The sequence below is a fragment of the Strigops habroptila genome, chromosome 5, assembly GCF_004027225.2.
Source record: "Strigops habroptila isolate Jane chromosome 5, bStrHab1.2.pri, whole genome shotgun sequence".
Taxonomy (NCBI): domain Eukaryota; kingdom Metazoa; phylum Chordata; class Aves; order Psittaciformes; family Psittacidae; genus Strigops; species Strigops habroptila.
The window spans coordinates 25,140,515-25,161,818 of NC_044281.2; the positions used below are offsets into that span (position 1 = coordinate 25,140,515).

The 21,304-nt window shown below is 37.5% G+C and overlaps 1 protein-coding gene across 6 annotated transcripts in view; it reads left to right on the forward strand.

Annotated features, from left to right (window-relative positions):
• Positions 1-21,304, forward strand: part of ADK (adenosine kinase) — a 297,485-nt gene that overhangs the window by 250,773 nt on the left and 25,408 nt on the right. For all 6 annotated transcript variants that reach the window (XM_030488972.1, XM_030488969.1, XM_030488966.1 and 3 more), the window contains one exon: positions 4,045-4,159. In XM_030488972.1, coding sequence (XP_030344832.1) covers positions 4,045-4,159 — 115 coding nt within the window. The remainder of the gene's footprint in view (positions 1-4,044; positions 4,160-21,304) is intronic.

A 21,304-nucleotide genomic window follows, 5' to 3' on the forward strand; every position in this document is an offset into this window, starting at 1 on the left:
TGTAATATCAAAAGTAGAACATTACTTTTGATGCAGTCTCTTCCTGGAGTGCATCACTGTTTCCTTTTTTGTGAATTTTGTGTTCTATGACATTTTAAAACTATTAAATAAATAGTAAATTCACTGTCTGAAGACAGTGCTTCATCATAATCGTATGTTGCAGTCATCTTAGTAATCCATTATAATAGTCACAATTTTTATCCTAGGGAACCCTTGGGCTTGGTTCCCCTTGAAGTGGGAGAATGGTTATCAGTGTATTTTGGTTAGATGTTTGTAGTATGTTTCAAATAACAAAATTGCCAGGACAAAGGTTTATGAGGTTTTGTTTTTGCGAAGTGATAACTTGCCGTTTATTCTATGTAAGAATTAGGAAAACAAAATCCTACTTTAATATAAAATATAGGGTTCAATTGTGGTTGTCAACCCAAGAAGTGAAGTGAATGGAACAGTAGGTATCTAAGGGGTTAGTAGCAGCTGCCATGCAAAATAAATTTTCGTGTTAGAGGCAGAGGTCTCCTCCAATGTATGTATTAGTTGGGGAACCAAATAAGAGAGTTTTGGAACCCTGGACCAGATTTAGGTCTTCAAGTTAATGAGGTACGCTGCACAGGTCCACTGTTTTCGATGGATTTATGCTTGTTTAGGTCAGGGATATGGTAGTTCCAGCTATTGTATATCTGTTCAGAGGCAAAGATCAGAAGACATAGTGTGACTAGCAGTTTTTCACATATCGCTCTCTGGTCCTGGGATATCTGATGTACTTTCTTTACATACATCTACTCCACTTGCTGGAATGAATGCCACGTGCAGGGTTTTCCAGGTGCAGCATCAATAGGCATAAATGCTTTTGTGAGATTTGTATGTCAGCTTTGTTACCTCAGATTCAAGTATGTAACTGGATATGTGTGAGTATCCTGTGAATTTGGGACATGCTAGGGAAGCTTTAGGACCACAAACCATTGCAGTCTTACCATTCAAGCATGTCTGTAGATACAGGATGTGTAAGAAAGTCTTGGTAAGTGTGCAAGTACATGTCAGTGCAAAGAAATATTCATTTCAGCTATTTGGAAATAGTATGTATATTCTGAACAGAAACAGGAGATGACAACATTTCATGATGCTTGCCTGACGATGAAATGAGGGGCATGGTACTTCTGCAGTCTTAAGCTGTAAATGTTCACATATTATAAAATGTCACATAAAATACCATATAATGATAAGGTGGAGAGATCTTGTGGAAAAGTTAAAGACGCCTCAATACAGGGGCTGCAGCTCTTCAGCTATATAAGGTCTATTTTATTTTCTTCCTCAATCAGACACAAGTCTCCAGACCACTCTGTTCTGAAAAATCTGCTTTTTTAAAAATTGTGGAGGTTTTTTCCCCTAAATACCTTCCTTCTACTGGTACATGCTTACTGTATATTGAATTCTTGCTGAAAATATGTGTGCTTTTTACTTTCTTTCACTGCCTACTTTATTTCATCCTTCATCATATTTCTTCAGTAACCTTTTCCTCAGGGTCCTTTTTCCCTGATATAAGTTCATCTTTATTCTTCTTTAAACTGAAGAAATCATCCCTTGATCATGCCATTTTCTCCTATTATAACTTCCTAGTTTTCCTTCTAAAATTCAAAGTGCATGTAAATACATTGCACAAATATCTTCAAGCTCTTTGATTCCTGTGCCTGCTTTGCTCCTCTGTAAATGAGCTTAATAAAGTCACTAGTAGCCACTTCCTAGTTAGCAAAAACTAAACACCTCTCTCCTGTTGCCTTTGATCTCCATCATGCTTTATTGCATTTTCTAGTTCATGGATCTCTTAATTACCAAGGCCTGAAATAGTTCAGAATTTAGGTTAACCTTCAGAAGCCTGCATATTACCAAGCTGGAGGGCTGTAATTCTCCATCCATCTCCTATTCAACAGCTTGTGCCACCAGCTGATACCCGCTATTCACAAATCTCTTAAAAAGACATTTCAGAACAGAAAAGCAGCAATTTCAATTTTTTTCTCTGGTATCTTCACCTTTTGAGAATTAGGGGTAAGATGGCCCCCGTTCACTGTCCTCAGTCCAGGCAGAGGGGTCCAGGGTTCTTCTCTTTCTTCTCTGGTGGAAGATGTTGCCTTCTGAAACCTATATTAACAGTCTAAGCAGGAGGAAGGAAGAAATAACACAAATGAGAGTGTAGTATATATAAATGAAAAGTCCACGAGAATTTTATAAAGAGTTAAAGAGACCAATAAGTAAGGAAAAAATATTTTCATGTTTGGCAAATGTGTATGAATCAACTCACTGGCAGAGTTGAGGGAGAAATTAAAGGGAGTGTAAGGGTATTGCAAAGGAGCTAGATGATTTGACATAAATAGATCCTGGTAAATGTATAGCCCAGGCATATTCTTTGTCCATAAGAAAGCTGAAGTGCTTGAAGATCAAGCAGATTATCAAAAATCAGCAAGTAACCAGGACTGAATGGTATGCAGATTATAGTTCTTGAAGTGTTTAACTGACCTACTAATAAGAAATATCAATCTCTTGTTAAAATCAGCAGCTGCAGTCAAAATAGCACATACTGTACCTGGGTTTCAGAATAACACTATATGCTGATTTTGGAACATAAAAATCAATTTATTGATAATATAAATTAATTGTAACAACTCTGGTAAATGACTTGAAACCACTCTGGGCAGCTTTATAAATTAACTCTATTCATTATATAATTGTGTTAAAAAATGACTTGAGATTCATAACAGGACACACAACAATGCAAAAAGTATTGTTATGTTTTCATATATTCAATGCTAGGCCCTCACCCAATCAACTATGTTTCACTACAGTTGCTTGCATGCAAGAGCAGACTGGGGAAAAAAGGTATGGTATTACTTAACATAGATATGAATAGAATGGGACATAGTAAGTAACACAGGAAATAATTGTAGTCTTTTTTTTCCTAATGTTAAAAAATAAAAAATATATTAAAAAAAATTATGGCAAGAAATAGGTTTACATATACCAAAGTTAATTTGAAGAACTTACTGGCTTGAAATAAATTTGAGAACATAAGCTTCCCACATGGCATTATAATAGGATTTTATGCTTACCCAAAAACCAGGAATATATATATTTAGACTAGATTGAAAACTAAGTAAATCAGAAATTGAAATCCTTGTGTTTCAGATCATAGGGCAACTATGAGAATAGGAAGGATAATATTCTAATGACAAGTTGTGCTGTTAGAGTTTCTTGAAAAAAATTAAACATTTCAAACTTGTGGCTGTCGAAGACATTGGATGAATGAGAGATTTGGGTTTTGACCAGTTTCTCTGTTCCTAACTACATGTGCTCTAGTGTACAAAGTCCCTTTAAAGCAAAGATTCCTGAAATTTTTGCAACTTAGCCTTATTTCAGAAAATCAAGGATGTTTTGCGCTGCACTGAATATACCTTTCACCCTTTGCTTCCCTGCATCTCAATTATGCAAGCAGCTAGCGAGGACAGAGCATATTCACCTGGGCTCCACACCCTCTAAGGCACTGCAGTGTACAGTCAGTTTACTTGCTGAGATCAGTTGCTGTAGGGAAGTGAGGGAAACGGTGTTTGTAATCCTGCTGAAATCAGAGGGATTATAGTACTATAAACCTGGCTAAATTGGATGAAAATCAGGCTCAGAGTTGATCCAAAGTATTCTCTTTCCAATTTTACTTTTAATTTTATGATAGGTAAGGTTAGAATCCAGTCAGCAGCAAGGAAACCCACTAATTGCTCATTAGGAAATGCTCTGTAATTCCTTTGTTAGCTTTGCAGTTTTGCAGCGATTGGAATAGCTGAACTATCATTATCAAGATTAAAAACAATGGTCTTATAGTACTACATAAACCCTTAGGAGAATGAAGTATTCCTCCTTTTAAAAATCTTCCTCTACTGACAGTAAAGTCTATTTTATACCTAGCCATAAGAAAAAGAAAATCTTTGATCTGCTAATAAAGTTCTAATCTCCCACCACTCTAGTATGCTGGTAACAAGAATTTTCTTTCTCTCCTATTAATAGACTGAAGATATTAAAGAGATAGCCCGCAAGACACAAGCCCTGCCAAAGGTGAACACTAAAAGGCAACGAATCGTAGTCTTTACCCAGGGGAAAGATGACACTGTAATGGCTACAGGTATATTTTTCAAATCTCCCTTGTGCTCACAGTAAATATTCTAGTTAATCAATTACAAATTGTGGCTTTACAAATTTTAACTGTTACATGGTCATTGGAACATTTGCCTTTTGATGTTAGTCCATGATTCTCATCTGTTACGCTTTTAATTGTTCTAAGATTCTGAATTTAAGAAGTTAATATTTCACAAGAATGTCTGAGAATTTAGTTCTGAAGATCTTAAGTTCTTTTTTTATAACATATATCTAAAATATTGATCCAGTTGGTTTTACTCAGATTTTTACGACTTGAGATTTTATCTGTGTAGCCATCTTTGCTGCAAACAAGAACACACTATGCCTGCTGAGAACAGCTGTGCAACAGTATAGTATATTTAAACATTTGTGAAGAGGAGGAAGTGAAATCCGGTACTAAGTGAATTTCCAGGCATTTTTGCTTTGAGCAGAAAGTCTCACTTTAGCTTTTCTCAGCCGTCTGCTCTTCTATTCTCAAAGGAGTACGTGGGAAAAAGGTGTTCTAGCAGGGATACAAGTAGTTTGTGCTGTCTAAATTGATGATGTACGACGCACAGATTTGAGCATTATAAACATGACTGCCTACCTTTTGACAGTCTCTTTAATTCTGTCCACCTATGCTTCTAGACTAAATAAGCTATTAAAAACATGTGCTGTGGCAAGCCATTTTCGTCGTTCCTTCCTTTACAAGGTAAGTTATTAGTCAGGGCTGAATTCCTCCTTTGGAAATCAAGTGAAGTTGAGGAAGCTTTGCACCTGAAGGACTGGTGCTTACTCATGTGATATTTGCCTCCAAATCAGAATTGTCTTCAGACTGTGGCTGCAGGGCTAGGCACTAAGTAGGTATGTCACTGCTATATAGATCATTCTTAGCAGCAGTTTGAGTGATTTCTCCAACAGTTTGCTGTTTCCCCTATTTTCCTAGCTACAAACTGGTTTGGAGGAAATAGAAAACAGTTATTGAGGGTTGGGTATGTGTATCTCACTGAATAATGATGGAAGCATTGCATTACATGAATGGCCCATATGGAGGCACTCCACTTGAATATTGTACAGTTGGCTGAAAAATAGCAGTATAAAAATGTTTTTATACATGAGATAGTAATAACAGTAGTAAACCTAAATCTTATATGTAACCGTCCTGTGCTCTTATTTAATTTTCACTGTGTACTTATTTTATTCTTCAAACTGGAGTTGTTAACAAATCCATTAATCCCTTCTTTGATATTTTTACAACTGGGAGCTTATTTGAGGACTGACACTTGCTAATCTTAGCTGTTTGTTCGCTATGAAATGAACTTAAATTAGAGAATGCACTTTATATGCATGATAAATGCAAGATGGATAGAGAGTGTATGCAATGGTGTCAGCTACAAAAGCAAACATGATAAATGTTAAGGCAGTTTTGAGCCGTGGGATAAGCTATTCAGTGCACAAGCATAGCGGAATCTCTTTGCTATGTTGTTATTCATGGCAGCCAAATAAATGTCAATAATAAAAGAGAATTAAAGATTTTCATTTCCCAGAGGCAGTCCTCTAATACAGCTTGATCTTTCATTTCATTTGTAATTCGTTCTCATGTCAGGATGCAATCATTCGCCAGGCTCTGTGTGTCATGTTAAGTCATTTAATAATGATTAAGAACATAAAAATGTTTGGCCTGTGGGGCAGTTCTTGAAAGAGATACCAATTTGTTATTGTTTTCCCCCTTTTTCGTTCCTTTGGTGTGGATCATCTTTTTCCCACCTCCTCAAATTAAAATAATAATGAAAGAAGGAAAACGTGTCCCTTAATTTAGCATATGATGATACCACAGAATGGCATAGAGTACTGCTAACACACTTATTTCAACCCTAATTAGGTCTAGTTCTGCTTTGAAACCTGCAGTGGAAAGTGTAAAAAGTTTCTAAGTGCTAAGTGATCTTTGGAAGAATTACTGCATTTAGGAGTAGTTACAGTATAAAATACATTTCCTTTTTCTAATGCACAGGAGTACATTTTTTGAAAAAGCAGGCTGTATGCAGTTATCTATCCTGCCTTTCTGAGGAAAATATAGTCTCAAAAAGTTTGTGCCTGGATTAAAATAGTATTTGCAAAGTCAGCTTTGGATTTGGATATGCTTGTTGGTACCAGCGTTGGATTTGGATATGCTTGTTGGTACCTTCTGCTTTATATTTTGTCCAGGTTAGTAATAGTAAAAACATGTTTGTTAGTTGGAAGACATTTCTGTCAGTAGTGACTCAGACAGAGGGGATCAGTATCCAGGCAAAGGACTCTACTCTTTCTTCCCTTCTACTACTGCTTTTGACCATCCTTCATCAGCTGTTGGGTAGGTCACATATTCCAGTGGTCTTAGTTTATGTCTGAAGGAGCACAGGATGGGGCTGGAGCTTACAGGTGTGGGAATAAAAGACCGAGGTGAATTTGGCCTTTGTGGGTTTTCGTCCTTCCCTTCCCATTTTCCCCATGGAAAGGTCTTTGCTTTTTGGCAGCAGCACGGAGCAGCATTACTGTGAGCTGTGGGAGTAGAAGTGAATTGCTTTGATCAAGCTGCACTCTGTGAAGAGACACAGGCGGACGGCCCATCTGCTTCTCCTTTCCCTTTCCAGTGCCCATGCATGGCAAGATGAGATAGGCAATACTGAGGTTGTAAGAGCATCCTTAACAGAGCTCTGTTTCCTCTGTCAAATCCTCTGCATACTGTCCAGGACCAGACAGCAATGGGGCTAGGTTGTGAAGGGGCTGGGTAATGGGAGGAGGTGTGCACCTCTTTAATGAGTTATGTGTAGGTTGAATGGGGGATCAGGTAGTGGAAATAATGAAGGGATACACTTTGATACAGCTCTGCCTGGAAGGAGAGGAAATAAGATGGATAAAAGGGGTTGTTGCAGGTTGCCAGCTCATTTTTGAAAAGGCACAGAATTAATTATACATGATAGAAATTAGGTGTGGATTTTGGGGGACTTTTTGGTGGGGTGAAGGCCAGTTACAGCTAATCATTACATGCAGAGAATGCTATGGCAACAGTTGTAGTTGCTTCCTGGACATTCCAGAGAGTGGAAATATCAACAGGTATTTGCAGAGTAGAGCGTAGGGCAGAAAGCTGCAGTTTGTTACCAAAAAGAAAGAAAGATTGACCAGGAAGTTTTGAGAATATAGCTCTTACAGACAAGGAAAAGAGCTTAGACTGAGACACTAAAATATCTACTTCCTCCAAAAATATGGCCCAGCCGTACTGCAAAGGTGTTTAGTCATCCTATGAGTTGCTGCAGTTTACACAGCATTGTTTTAATGCCCACCAAAAACACTGTTGGCTCACCTCAAACAGACTACGAGCTGTAGGCATTCAGGTGTGGACTAACAAGGAACTTAGAGGTCCATGCAACTGGAGCAGATCATGAAAATGGAGAGAAGCAATAACTGCGTCAGCAATACCAATCTAAGCCATTCCCATCTTTCAATCCACATTCTTTGGCTGTCTGAATTATTTGTATTTTCAGAGGAAAAATTTTTATCTCTTTATCATGGAATGCATTGGGTCTTTCTACTGTCTGTTCATATCTCTTCTGTCATAGTACTCCAGCCCCAAGGTCCCTTTTCTCTCCCCTTCCTTCCTGTTCTCTGTCAGTAGGAATAATTACAAGGAAGAGACAAGCTCAAATTCAAGCTGAGTGTGATCAGTGTGTTTTATAAGGCAGGAAAGAAGTGTTTAGTATTGGCACACAGGAGCTGTGGCAGATGAAATGTTGACTGAATTGTCAGCTTCTAAGACTCCACAGAGCATGTGCAAATGATCGTGGTCTGAAGTTTTCCTCTTCATATCATAGAATCATACAATGGTTTGGGTTGGAAAGGACCTTTAAAGGTCATCTAGTCCAACCCTTCTGCAATAAGCAGGGACACCTTCCACTAGACCAGGTTGCTCAAAGCTTTGTCCAGTCTGACCGTGGATGTTTCCAGGGATGGGGCATCTGTCACCTCTCTGGGCAACCTGAGGTGCATTTTTTGATGATGTCAGATTATATTATTTCAGTTTTTACTGAAAAACTTGAAGGCATTGGGTCTTCTCAGTGACCCTAAGGATCAACATTGACAAAAATGTCATTTTCTCTAGCATTGGTCCTCAACATGGCTGAATTTCGATTCAGCCTGTGAGAGACACCTGTGATGAAACTTTTTAGTACAGAGAGAGGATTATGCTTTGGGAAGGGTACTGGTAACCGAAGATAGGATCTGTGGACTTCCTTACCGGAAAAGTTCATTTGAGGAACACTATTGGGTTAATTATTTTTGTGGATGCTCCTCATATGTGCTGGGAATTACTTGGCTATCAAGACTCTGGTCTCACTACCACAGCCGTGTTCCATTATATCCCTCTTCCCAGGCCTGAGATTCTGGATTTGACTGAGGGTTCCTGAGCTTATGGGTTACATTCATTTCACGTTTCAATACGTTTTTCTGTGACCACAAAAATACGTATGTGGGGAAAACAAGGGGAGTTAATGAATACATGCAGTCTCCTGATTTCAGCAGTTGGAGCTTTTAAGAAACGTACCAAAAATCACAAGCTCTGGCAAGAACATATATGTCATATCTACATGTGTGCTATAACATTTGTCAGAATCAAATGCTGTGAAAGCTATCCCTTTTACAGAGTTGGTTCATAACATTTTTAAACAAATTACTGTTAGTCAGATACATTTTATGGCTGGTCTTGGCCCAAAGGGAAATTTTTGGAAAGTCTGAGCAAAATCAGTTCAGCAATGGAAAAATATACTTTTATATTGAAATATTTGCATAATTAAAAAACAGCTGAAGCTACAAACTTTAAACTTGGCTTGTTTTATGGCTCTAATAGAGGAAAGAAAAACAATCCAAATTTAAGAAAATCACTTCAGCATTTTTCAAGTTATGAATGATGAAATCTGGCATGTTCAGACATGAACATGGAATTTTCCATTCTTTTTCCCCCCCAATGTTTGCAAGACCACCTCTGTTAAGGGCACATTTGTAATAACCTCATTTGTTAGAATATGGCAGTAAAAATGGATTTTTAAGGATTCAAGCATTAAAGCTACCTCAGTTAGGGCTTACTAAGCACTTACATCTTCTTCAGGTTTGAGATACATTACTTGATGTGTTTCAGGAAATGTATTAGCAGTGCTGGCAAATGTGGTAAATTGAGAAAGGTCCATCTTAAAAATTTGTTGGTGCACCTACCACATAGTACATACTGAAATAGTACTTGTGAATTTCTACATGTTATTACTGTTATTGAATATATTCCATAAATTAAACAGCACGTGCAGTGTAGCTAAATAAATATATCAAAATAAAACTTGCAACGTTACCAGATTTTAAAGCCTGCCTACCAAGCTTTTGACGTTGGAGTAATACTGGGCATTTGTCTCTACCTGTTATCTGAAACAGGATACTGAGCTAAATGGATGTTGGTGTCACCCAGCACAACCATTCTTAAGCTAATATCTGCAGTTATGTTCATAAATTCAAAGTTTATAAGTTTGGATGAAACCAGAACCTGATCTAAATGAAAAAAAAACCAAATGATAGTACGTTTTTATGAATGATGAAGCTTCTTTTACTGTGTAAGGATATGTAAGATCTTAAATATTTTAGGAGAGTTTATAAACCGTTTGTTTTAGAAACATTGTCAAAACTGTGGAAACTAGAGAGATCTTAAGAGTCAGTCTTAAATCATAATGGCATGATGCTGTATACTTTTTGGGGGAATAAAAAGGACTGATGTTCAAGCATACAACTTACTCTAAACAGAGGTCAGTAGGTTTTCTTTGTTAGCCTGTGCTGCAATCGTAGACCAGCATGTTACCTTGTAAGCCTATCTATAAAACATAGAAGTATTTATTACTATTGACACTGCTGACATTTTATGGTGGGCCTGTTTGCAGCTCCACTTTCTGTAAGTTTCTGAGTATTGTGTATTATCTTCTAAGAAGCAAGAAAAAGCATTATTTTTTCCTTACTTCCAGCTTTCATGCTTAGCCTTCCAGACAGGAAAGCCTTAACTAACTCTTTTTATCCAGCAGCCATCCTGATCCTTCGATCTGGAGTAATAGTGGTTGGGTTGTATTAGTGTGCTCTCTTTTTCACAAGTTTACACACTTTCACTCTGCCCTATCCATTTATATTCACAAATAGAAAGAAAAGTTTAAAAGAAAAACTGATTTAGGAAAAGGAAGTTTTAGTCTGCTAATGGCATAACAAATGAGCCAGAAAGCCCAACAGAATTCTTTTTAGTTTAGTTGTGACTTAGGAAACCACAAAACCTAAATTAATAATGAACATTTGTTGATAGGGATTAATGAATAGCAAAGCTGGTAATACCTTTTTGTAACTGAGACCTTTCATGCTGTGTGGGAGAGGAGGTCTGAGCATTTTATTAGACAGCTGAAACACATTATTAAAACCTACGTTCCTGGTTACTGGTATCTTGACTGGGCTAAAAGTGCCATCAGCTGTTGCATCTCAAAGAATGCACATACATATATGTAAATAGGTATATGTATATATGTAATGTGTGTGTGTTTCAGTAATTTCGTATTGATTTAAGAAAAAGATGTTTTTTCTAGTCTAATGTGTTAACGCACCAGTTTAGCCCAGGAATTGAGAGTGAAGCTGGAAAATGCCCTTTTCATGTATAATCCCTAGAAATACTAGGCAGTATTTCCTCTTACACAGAAGAATTGTTATATTTGTTTCTCAGATACAAGTACGTAGATTTAGGAAGTCAGGTTTTGTACCATAATTCTAAAAAAGATTCTTGGAGGCATAGCTGTTAATATACAAATTCACTGCTTAGGTAATAGAAATTACATGATGTTGGAGAGGCAATATAGGGTGAGAGCGTGGGAGCAGGATGGAGGCAGACCAAAGGTCTGCCTAAACTGGTATCTGCAACAGTAGTGGGTGCTTGTAAAAGAGGATAAAGCCAAAACAAATCTATAGTATAGATAGATAAATCTATAGTATAGATAGGTATTTCCATGTTACACTCTCCTAGCTTCCAGCAACCTGTATTTTGGCAATTTCTGAACTAGGGAAGTTGTCTTCATGCTTAATACTCCAAAACAGGAGTTTACCATACATAATGTCTTGTGATAATGAGCATCACAGACTCTGTGTTATGTAAAGAAACACCCTCCCCTTATTTGTTTGGATTCAGCCACTCAAGCATGTTATTGGCTATCTCCAGCTGCTTGTATTGCACAGCCAGTCCGTCATCATTCCATATACAATGTTTTGTTACTTTTGATTTTGCAGAACTCTTGCTTACCTTCCCTTCACTAGTGTTTTTTCCAGACTCTTTTACTATTCTGTTTACTTGCTCTTTGTTTGATCCATAATTCTGACATCCTGGGCCACCCTTCACTGCACCTTTTTCAGGTCTGCTATACTCTTTGTGCAAGTGCCTGAGAAGTTTACAAAGTGGTTTAATTCTGTTGTTTCCTTTGTTCTGTATTCCTCTTTTAATAATTGCTAACATTGTATTTGCTTTTCTGGCTGCCACTGATGATTGAGCTGTCATTTTCATAGAGTTATCTGTTGAAGCTTCAAATTTTCTTTATAGTGTGGTAATGCATGGTTTAGAGCCCATCATTGTGTATTTAAAGCTAGAATTTTTTCCATTTGTATGTGCACCTTTTTTACATTTATTGACAAAGAACTTTATAGCCCAAAGTGTGAACACTTTTGCAGTTCTTCACACTCAACTTTCATTTTTACTATCCCAAATGAATCTAAATGTATCACTAGAAGGTGGCACGGCACACGCTGCACTGAATAGCTCCCCTCAGAAAGCATATGCATAGCTTGGAGGTGCTACCCATTAACAGGTATGCACAGTTAATATCAAGAGTGGACGTAGGCAGGGGGATTTCAATAAGGCCACCTCTTAAATGACTTGAGGTCTGTCTTGCTTGACTCTGAAGAGCAAAGTTGAATGAATTTACAGTAAGATACTGATTCAGGTGCCATTAAATCCAATACGGACACTCTTGTTCAGGAAATAAAGTACCTTAGTATACTGCAACTTACTTTTTTTGTTTGTTTTGGTTTTTTCGAGAAATGAGGCCTTCCTTTTGATATTATTCCTCAGTTAGAGTGTCCACATAGAATTAATTTATCATAAATTTCTTTTGCCTCCTGTATAGATGGCTGTAATGCTTTAAAACTGGCACCATTTTACTGGTGACCTGAGTAAGTTGTGAGGTGGTTCATACAATAAAAATTACATCGGCACACTGTTATTCTCTTTGCTCAAACCCCAAAGCAATAAAACTCCCTACCAGAAATCCTGAGAAGACAGGATTGTGGTAATTAAGCCTCCTGGTTACCAGTGCAGGCCCCTACTGTTCTTGGTAGTCATAGAAGGAATGAGGATTCACCTTATTCATCCTATGGCTACCTAGTCCTCAGAGCATGTGAGACGGAGAGTTGGGTCCCTAGCAGTTCTAAACTGATAGAAAAATCAGGAATCGCTGCTCCCCTAGGACACATGTTTCCCCCACACTGACAGCATACTCCACCCGCATGGGGAACCAGCTCAGCGCTCTGCACAGACTGACAGAAACCTACCCATCCTGGTACGGTACTGAGCTCTTGGAACCAGCTCATTACAGGGTTAAGATGAGTACTAGTGCCCGTATGGGAGGAGAGAATGCAGCATTTGCAGTAGAAGGAGACAAGGATGAGGTTATAGTATCTGCAAACTATAGCAGCTGAAGTTGCTGTGGAGCCTTACTCTGAGATGTAAAACACAATCCATTTAGCAACAAAGACTGTAGTTTCAAAGTTGGAGTGAAAGTTGCTCCAGGATCAGCTGGCAGCATTGTAGAATTATGTCGTCAAAGCAAAGAGCAAAGAACAATGGCACAGAGTCATGAATATACTATCACAAGGGAACTGATCTCTTTGACATATCATATACTGAAAACCACCGATTTTTTCTTAGAACTCTATTAGAAAGAATCAGTCATTCAGTAATTAGGAAGCACTGGAACTAATGACAGCACCCAAATTTAATTTATGCTTTTCACATGTGCATGTAATCAATGCAACTTTGTCAAGATTATTAAAATGATACCTACCCTCCCCATGCACACCAAACATGAAATTCTGGTGACTTTTAGTTTTTCAGCAACTGTTTTTGCAGCTACAGTGTTATGTCAGTCTAAATATGTCTTTCTGACCTTTCAAACAAACTGTAGAAAATCCAAAACTCCAGTATTCTGTTTCATATAAAATAATTATCCTATAGATTTTTGATTAAATTTATGTTTTAAGTTTAAAGTTCAGCATTGTCCTCTCCTATACATCCATTCTGTGTTGCTGCAATATTCTGTAGTGGACACTACCCATTTCTCCTTAAAAGCATGTGCTTTAATGAGTTGAAATCTGAAACCCATGCTTTAAAGGTTTACAGTGCATAGGCTTCTCACCTCCCGACACTTAGGTTCAAATCACACTAACAGGGTGGCTATTTTATGAAATTACTCAGATAGTAATTTTTTTTACCAATAATTTTTAAGAAATGTATTTTCTCTTTACCCTAATTTGGTATGATTATTGTTTTCATTGTAAGAAATTAAATATATGGTTCGTTCAGCAGGTTCCGTAATAGATCAATAATTTGTTGGCTTAACTTTTTTTTTCCTGTGGAGATGTGGGAAGATCAATGTCTGTAGTGCCCTAGGTCATGATCAATACTTTTAATAAAACTTCCTTTTTTTTCTTTTCCCTTTTTTTTTTTTTTTTGCCTTTGTACCTTTGTACTGTTTTGCTTTTATTAATGAGCTTTTCCTTTAGTTTCAGACCATTAATGGTTTTCAGATAATGTCATACTGCCCAAGGTCAAGGCCAGTTTGAACTTAAAACTCTACTTATCAGTGATTAAATCTATTGAATGGGCATAGATGTGTTAGAAGACATAAGAGTTTGAAGCACTGCTTTCTAGAGACTCGAAGTTAAAACAAAACAAAATCTTAACCTTTTGGGAGGATAGCACATTGAGGCTTCCTCCCCCCCCCCCCCCCCCCCCATTTTCTTCTTAAATACATAAGGATTGTCTTATTTATGGATCTCATATTGGCACTAACATCACAAGTAACTGCTATGGCCTTGACTACTCTTCAATTAAAGATATTAAATGCTCCATACTGAGGTTTGTAATGGTATGTTGCTCATTTTGCAAAACCAGTTTGAAATAAGATAAGGCATCTTTTGTTCACTGCTGAAATTCTGGATAAGTAGCAACTTATCAAAGTATGTGTTACCAGCTGGAGTACTTGCAGAGAATGTAATATTGTCTCTGAGGCTCAACCTAGTGTCTTTTGAAATCAATGGAAAGATCTCATTAACTTCATTGGATATCGATTATGGCCATAGAGAACTTAAAACATTCATGAATATTAATGGTTTATACTGATCCATGTGTCTTTGTGTGTGTTGTACCTTGTCTGCAATCTCCAATTCAATTTTTGTAGCCTACCTAGAGGTTATACAAAAAGTGAACTTTAGATATGCTGAAAGATTTGATGACACATTTTACCCTAAGGTGTCTTCTTTGTTGTCTGTTACAAATGAGGTGTATTAAAGAACAGGACCCTTTGACCACTGGCACCTAGGCAGAATACCTCCTGTAGAAGATCTTTTTTTCCATTATTTTGACAGTGTTAGCCTTTTTTTATTAGGCAGCAGTTCACTTCATAACAAATCATCACAGAGGAGTTTGAACAGCAGAATCCCTACTCAGAAGGTGCCCTACAGACTCTGGTAGCCTATCATCTTTAATTTAGAGATTTTATTTCCCATCTTGTGATTACAGTTGAATGAACGTTGTAGAAAAGTTTAAATTGTAGCTATCCATGTCATGCTTTGCCATAAATGATGGAACTTAACGTTTTCAAGCGTCTAATCTTCACCTGCTCAAATAGTCACTGTAAAATAATTGCACAGAATGGCAGGAGAGTAAAATGTGGGTATGTATGGTGACCTTGGGTGAAAATTAACTGCAGGAACTGACCCTTTGATTAGAAGTTTCTTTGTTGCAGCATCCAGTTGCAGGCAATAGAAGTTGTACGAAATAGGTGGCTGAATGGAAGACAAATCCTTAGCTCTAGGAGGGATAAAGCAGAGGTCCTGGCTAGTGGAAAAAGAGGGCAAAGGGAAAGTTTGAATGGGTCCTGCTTCACTTGACTTTGGGGATTTAGGATTCATCTTGGGTAAGATGACAAAAAAAATCTTGAGTTAACGCTGGGGGGGTGGGGTTGTTAATTGGAATTCTCGAAAATGGTTAATTGTCTAAAAGTAGAAATTGCAAGATTTATGATCAGTTTGGCTCAGTGATTTCCACCGTAAATTTCACAGATAAAGCAAAATGGAAATTGTTTAAATGCCATATATGAAAAATAGGCTATGCACATTACTTGTATACCAGTGACCTAACCTTGACACACCTGAGCATAATATGGAATATGAAGTGGGAGTTTAATATAAACCTCTGGATACCACAAAAATAACGTTTATGTAGTTGATCCCATTTGAATGAAAGTAGGCTCCAGCTTACTTTGACCATAGCTGTTTGCTTTGTTATGAATAACAAAGTCAGTAAAGTAAGCAGACCTGACTTAGAGTATATACAGACAGCAGATTTAATGAATACAGTAAACATGAACTATTTTTATATTGCTATGTTTTGGCTATACCTACTGAATTATATAATACTAATGTTTCTTTAAAAAGAATACACAGTGTCATCTGAAACCAGATTTAAAGTTTGGGAGGCTGCTTACATTGATTTTATTTTCTGTGGTCTGCTACCCTGTGCCCCCCACCGCCCTCCTAATCCATCCTGATTCCTCTGCCTGCCCCAGTGATTAGCAGTCAAAACTAAATCAGAGAGGAGCCTATGGAACCAAATATTTATGCCCCTTGTAATCTGACACTGTGATATTGTACTGTGAACCTGAAAAGATGCCAGGCCATGCATTGTGGCTAACAGCAATTGATCACAAATGAAACTGCAGAACTCTATTCCAAATTATTGGCTTTATAAATTTGATAATAAGTACATTTCCTGGTAGCATGTACAAGTGTAATAAACTATGCATGCCCTCTCTTTCCGCCCCACCTGTCCCAATTGCAGAATGCTGTTTGTACAGTATATTGTTGTTGATGACAACTGAATAAGAATTTGTAGGAGCAGTTGGCTATCAAATGATGGCAAATTTAAAGGTTATGCAAATTGTGCGAGTACAGCCCAGCTTGTTTCAGACCTCTTTTCTCTATTATCATATCAATTGAGTCAGCTCATAGTAGACAAAGCAAGGTTATGGGAACCACCTAGAGCATCATGCACCATTAAACATCAATGCAGCGTACATGAACATCTGCAACAACGATCTTATTAACAGAGGGTATAACGGAAGGCAATAAACAGCTTTCTCAGTCACTTAATTGTAAAAAATTTAATAACCTAATACTTGCATTATTTATCAACAGCAAGTTGGTCAAAAATCATGCAATTATGGTGGATTAGATTACAGTACCTATTGCACATTGTAAATCGCTACAAAAATTTGAAAATCTATTTGTGAGCAGTTAAACACTATAGTTAGAGTGCTAAACATGCAATTTTCTTTTAATCTTTGGTGCATCGTGGAATATAAGTATCTGCTTTTTGCGCTGCATTTTTTATATTTGGCTAAAATGAAATATTAAAAAAATAAAGATTGTTTTGGGATTTCCTGCCTAGCTAGACAGCTTAAATGTTTCCAAAATCAAGGCACAGTTGTTTTGTTGTGAAAAGTAGAACACAGAAACCATAAAGTGGTCTTTGTATGCTCAACCAAAACACATTTGGAGAGACAAAGCAAAGCATATTAGATATTCATACTGGATATGTATCATGTGTTGGTTTCTGGAGTAATCGCTGCACTGGTCTAGAAGATGAGAGCATGTGAAGCTGTGATCTTAAATGGCTTAGGGAAATGAATACAGAAATTAAAATATGTTAGAAACTGATGATAAACAAGGTTTGGTTCTTCAAGGCCAAGCCAAACTGCTAGGGATAGGCTAGGGTTGGAGCACACCCTTCGCTGGAACCAGATGAGCTGGTGGGGAGTGCCAGCCCTCCTTTCCTTGGAGACTGGGGTGCTGGTGGATTCCCTGCATTTGGTGAACGGGGAACTGGAGGCCTGCTCATAAAAGGTTAGAGCTGCAGGAGGAAAGCACCACTCTTCTGATTTCAGCCTGAATGTGCAAAAGGTACAGGTATTTAAGAATAAAATCAGAAAAAGGAAATAAGAGACTGGATGAGTAAAACAGTACAGGCTCAAAGGTCAAGTTTGACAAGTGCATTCAGCTGAAAAACCTGCTCTGAACGTTAGTCTGCTCCCAAGCAGCTTTGTTCCTTCCTGGCACCCTCTGCTCCTACCTCTGCTGCCACTGAGTAGCAGCTATCAGATCAGATTTGTATTGATATGGAAAAAGAATGAAGCCTTCTACATTTTTGTTGGCATAAAAATCCAAACTGCACTAGGATTGTTGGCTACAATCAGCCTCAGGGTCTCCAGTAGACACCTCAGTCATTTCTCTAATCAGTAGGAATCAACAGGCAAACAGGAAGGCTGAGGGGGAAAGACAGTAAGCAGCAAAGGTTGGTACAAATATGAATTTGGCAAGCTGAGAGCTACAGAAGTTAATTTTGTTTCCATTAAAAAAAGGAAAGTTCCTCAAGGAAAAGATGGCAAAAAGTAGACACTATGCCTGAATAACCATTAAGTATACATTTTACACTGAAATGCTTCTAAAAGGAACAAGTAACAAGCATTTTCCAATTTTTTTCACATTTTTAAGTTACAATTCTCTGTAGGCTATCCAGTGTTTTTGCCTGCGTATCTGTCTGGTTTTTAAAGCACCTTCTGCTTCTTGCCTTTCTTTGTAACTTTTCATAACTTACTTATATCAGCAGGCTGCCCACAATTTGTTTACACATATCTATTTACTTGCTTACCAACCTCGCTTTTCAGATTGGAAACTCTTCAGAGCAGGAAACCTTTTTTTACATTTTTCTTCTGACACATATCTTGCTGATTATCTTGACAATATGAGAATACAAATTAGGTTTAAAAGATCACAAGTTGAACTTGGCTCTGCATGCCAACTAAAGTTTAATTAATTTTTGAATGTTTTACTGCTTTATGAAGAAGATCAATGTGTTTGGTTCTTGGGTTGAAATAACTTAAAACTGAATGATTCAGCAATTTAATACTGCAGAAATAAAACTTTGAAGAAAAGTAACAGAGTGACGGGCAATGGTAGGAGTTTGGCATGGTTCTGCAGAGATAGAGGCTGGAGATCTTTAATTTGTCTGCTAGGTTAGTTATTTCGGGTTTGTCAAGCAGCCTGGTTTTAGAGCATTGGGGTTCACTTTAAATGACAGTGTATGCACTGTAAAGCCTGTTGTGTTACCTTTATGAGTGCCTATATGCTACTGCCATGCTTTAAAGTGCTTGTTACACAAACATACTATTCAAGAACTCTTGCTGGAAACTGTTTGTCAAAACTGCTGTTATAATAACCGTATCCAAATGCCACATGAATTTAATTCATTATTGTAGTCAATAATTGTATAAATTCAGGGTTGCATAATTTATGTTAAAATGTATGTGGTACTATTTTGAAAGGTGGTAGACTGACCATCCTGCTTACAGCAATGGTTAGATAATACTTTTAAACTGATTAAGTGATCCTACAGAGATCATGGTTTGGGGTATTTAGTTATCTATGAAATTACTTGCAACTAAGGCAGGGGAAAAATAAACTCCTTCATTTTGGGCCAAATTCTCTTTCTAGATTGGCATAACGCTTAAAGAATTCCAGTAAAAACAGTGGAGTTGCTCTGTTTTTAACTGACATTTTAAGAGCAGAATATTTTCCCATTGAGACTAGAACAAATTTCAGCCTCCACTGCAGTGACATCTTCTAATAGATTTAGAACCTGCAAAACCCTGAGAAAATTCATTTAGCAAGCATGTTTCATTCTTCAAAAATAAATAAGTAGTCTGGGGAGATCTTAATTAAAGGTAATACAGAATTTACAAATACAGCATGTGAAGAAAAAGATAATTGTAAAAGTTCTACAGCTGAGTTCAGAGTTAAGGATGAAAAATTAAAATTTCTATGTGTAGTTTGAATATTTAAAGGCAATGCTGTAGAATTCCTATGGCATAACTACCTCAGCAATGTCCAGCTAGTATCCAATTAACTATCTTTTTTAAGGAGAAATATATATATATATGCACATTAACTTATTTTTAGTAATGTTTCTGGGGAAGGCTGTCTCTTTCATTCCAATGGACTGATTTTATTTATGAAACTAAATATAAATTCTCCCAGAAGAAAAAGCTCCTTCGGAACTGCTCTGTAGTGACCTAATGCTCACTCCTTCTCTTTTCAGTCTTACTGATGCTCAAGTAAAATAGAAGTGCCTTGGGCCCATTTCTGCCTCCACTGACAACCCATGCTTCTCAGATTATCATGTAGCATAAAAAAAGCTGTCATGTAACATGGCATTTATTTAAATGATGTGATTTCTGTGTTCACCACTCTGAAACTGAGGTATAGGTAAGAAAGCTGGCAAGTTTTGACAGGTTTGTTTGCCCCACTAGGGCAATATGCTTAACGTATAAAAAATCTGAGGCCTTAATAGAGTTTTCTGTCCTGCTCAAAAATTATAATGTGTTTTTCTCTTTTTTTTTTTTTAGCCAATGCTCTCAAGCTTCTGGATAGGGATTGCTTTGACCTAATTATAGGTTGATAGTTGTCAGAAAATTCTCCCATAGGACAGTGTTCTGATGGTCCAGCTATGCAGTGGTTTAAAATATATCTGTAGAATTCCACGAAATGAAGTACAGACATACATGCATTCCTACTAGTGTGCAGGGTTTGCTTTCTGAGCTGAAAGATGCTTCATTTTTGCACAGTCCCCATACCCATGTTCAAAAGGTTGAAGAGCATGCATGAACTAGAACATATGTGTCTGTGTCACTTGAACGTTCATATGTGATACGTTCTTTACATCAGACACTGACATTCCACCTGTCATCACTTGTGTGTTTTCAGTTCTTGACCTACCTATTTATGGATAGGAACAGATTTCTTTGCATTTCCTATTCCCATATACAGCTCCAAAAATAATAGGTTTTTTGTCGGTGGGGGGTGTTATACAGAAGGACCAAATAAGACACAGTGGCCAAACCAGGACACGTAGGATTTACAGTGCAGGAAGAGATGATAATATTTATTAACATCCAAGTCCAGATCTGGTTTTGTATCACCCTGTGCTTTCACTGGTGTGGCCAGGCTCACTGCAGTAGAGCATGCTTTTGATAGAGACTAGGATTGTACAGTTCATGGGTTTTGTTTATTGTAACCCATCTTTTCTGTCTTCTGATTTTGATCTGAGCTCTTCATAGTAATTCCAAGACAGTCATTGTGTTGTATCAATGAAACATCTGCATAAGCTTTCCTTAATTTTGGTGCCTGTGCCTTCACACCCTTTTCCTTTTCTGAGTCTTCAACCTCTTTCCTGGTCCGGACAGTGATCACAGGAAAAGGATTTAGCTCTGAACACTACCTTATGTCTCCAGTAGCCATGCCGAGCTAGAGGAGTGCATTTTCTGGCAGTTCAGTGGGCGTAGTTTCAGCTCCCTCTGAAAACTGTGCCTAGCGGGCAAATGGCAATACTCTCGTGTGCTCAGAAAGGCTTTTTCAACAGAGTTCATTGCCATTCTAAGCCTTAAACATTGTGACACATGCCAGAAAAATTCAGCAGCTTGTTCTTTAGGGCAGTTTTGCTATATATGTACACATATATATATTTGTAGTTTTTTAAATGTTATATTAGCACCAAACCAAAGCAAAACTAATGTTTTCTGTTGACCTCTTGCATCCCCGTCTTTTACATATGGCCATAGTGGTTTGTTTACTTGTGCAAACAAATAATTATTTAATATGAGAAATAAAGTAGAACTTGAACTCATGGAACTGGCAGTAATGATATAGAAAATGCTGATGTTGAAGTGGTTCCCAC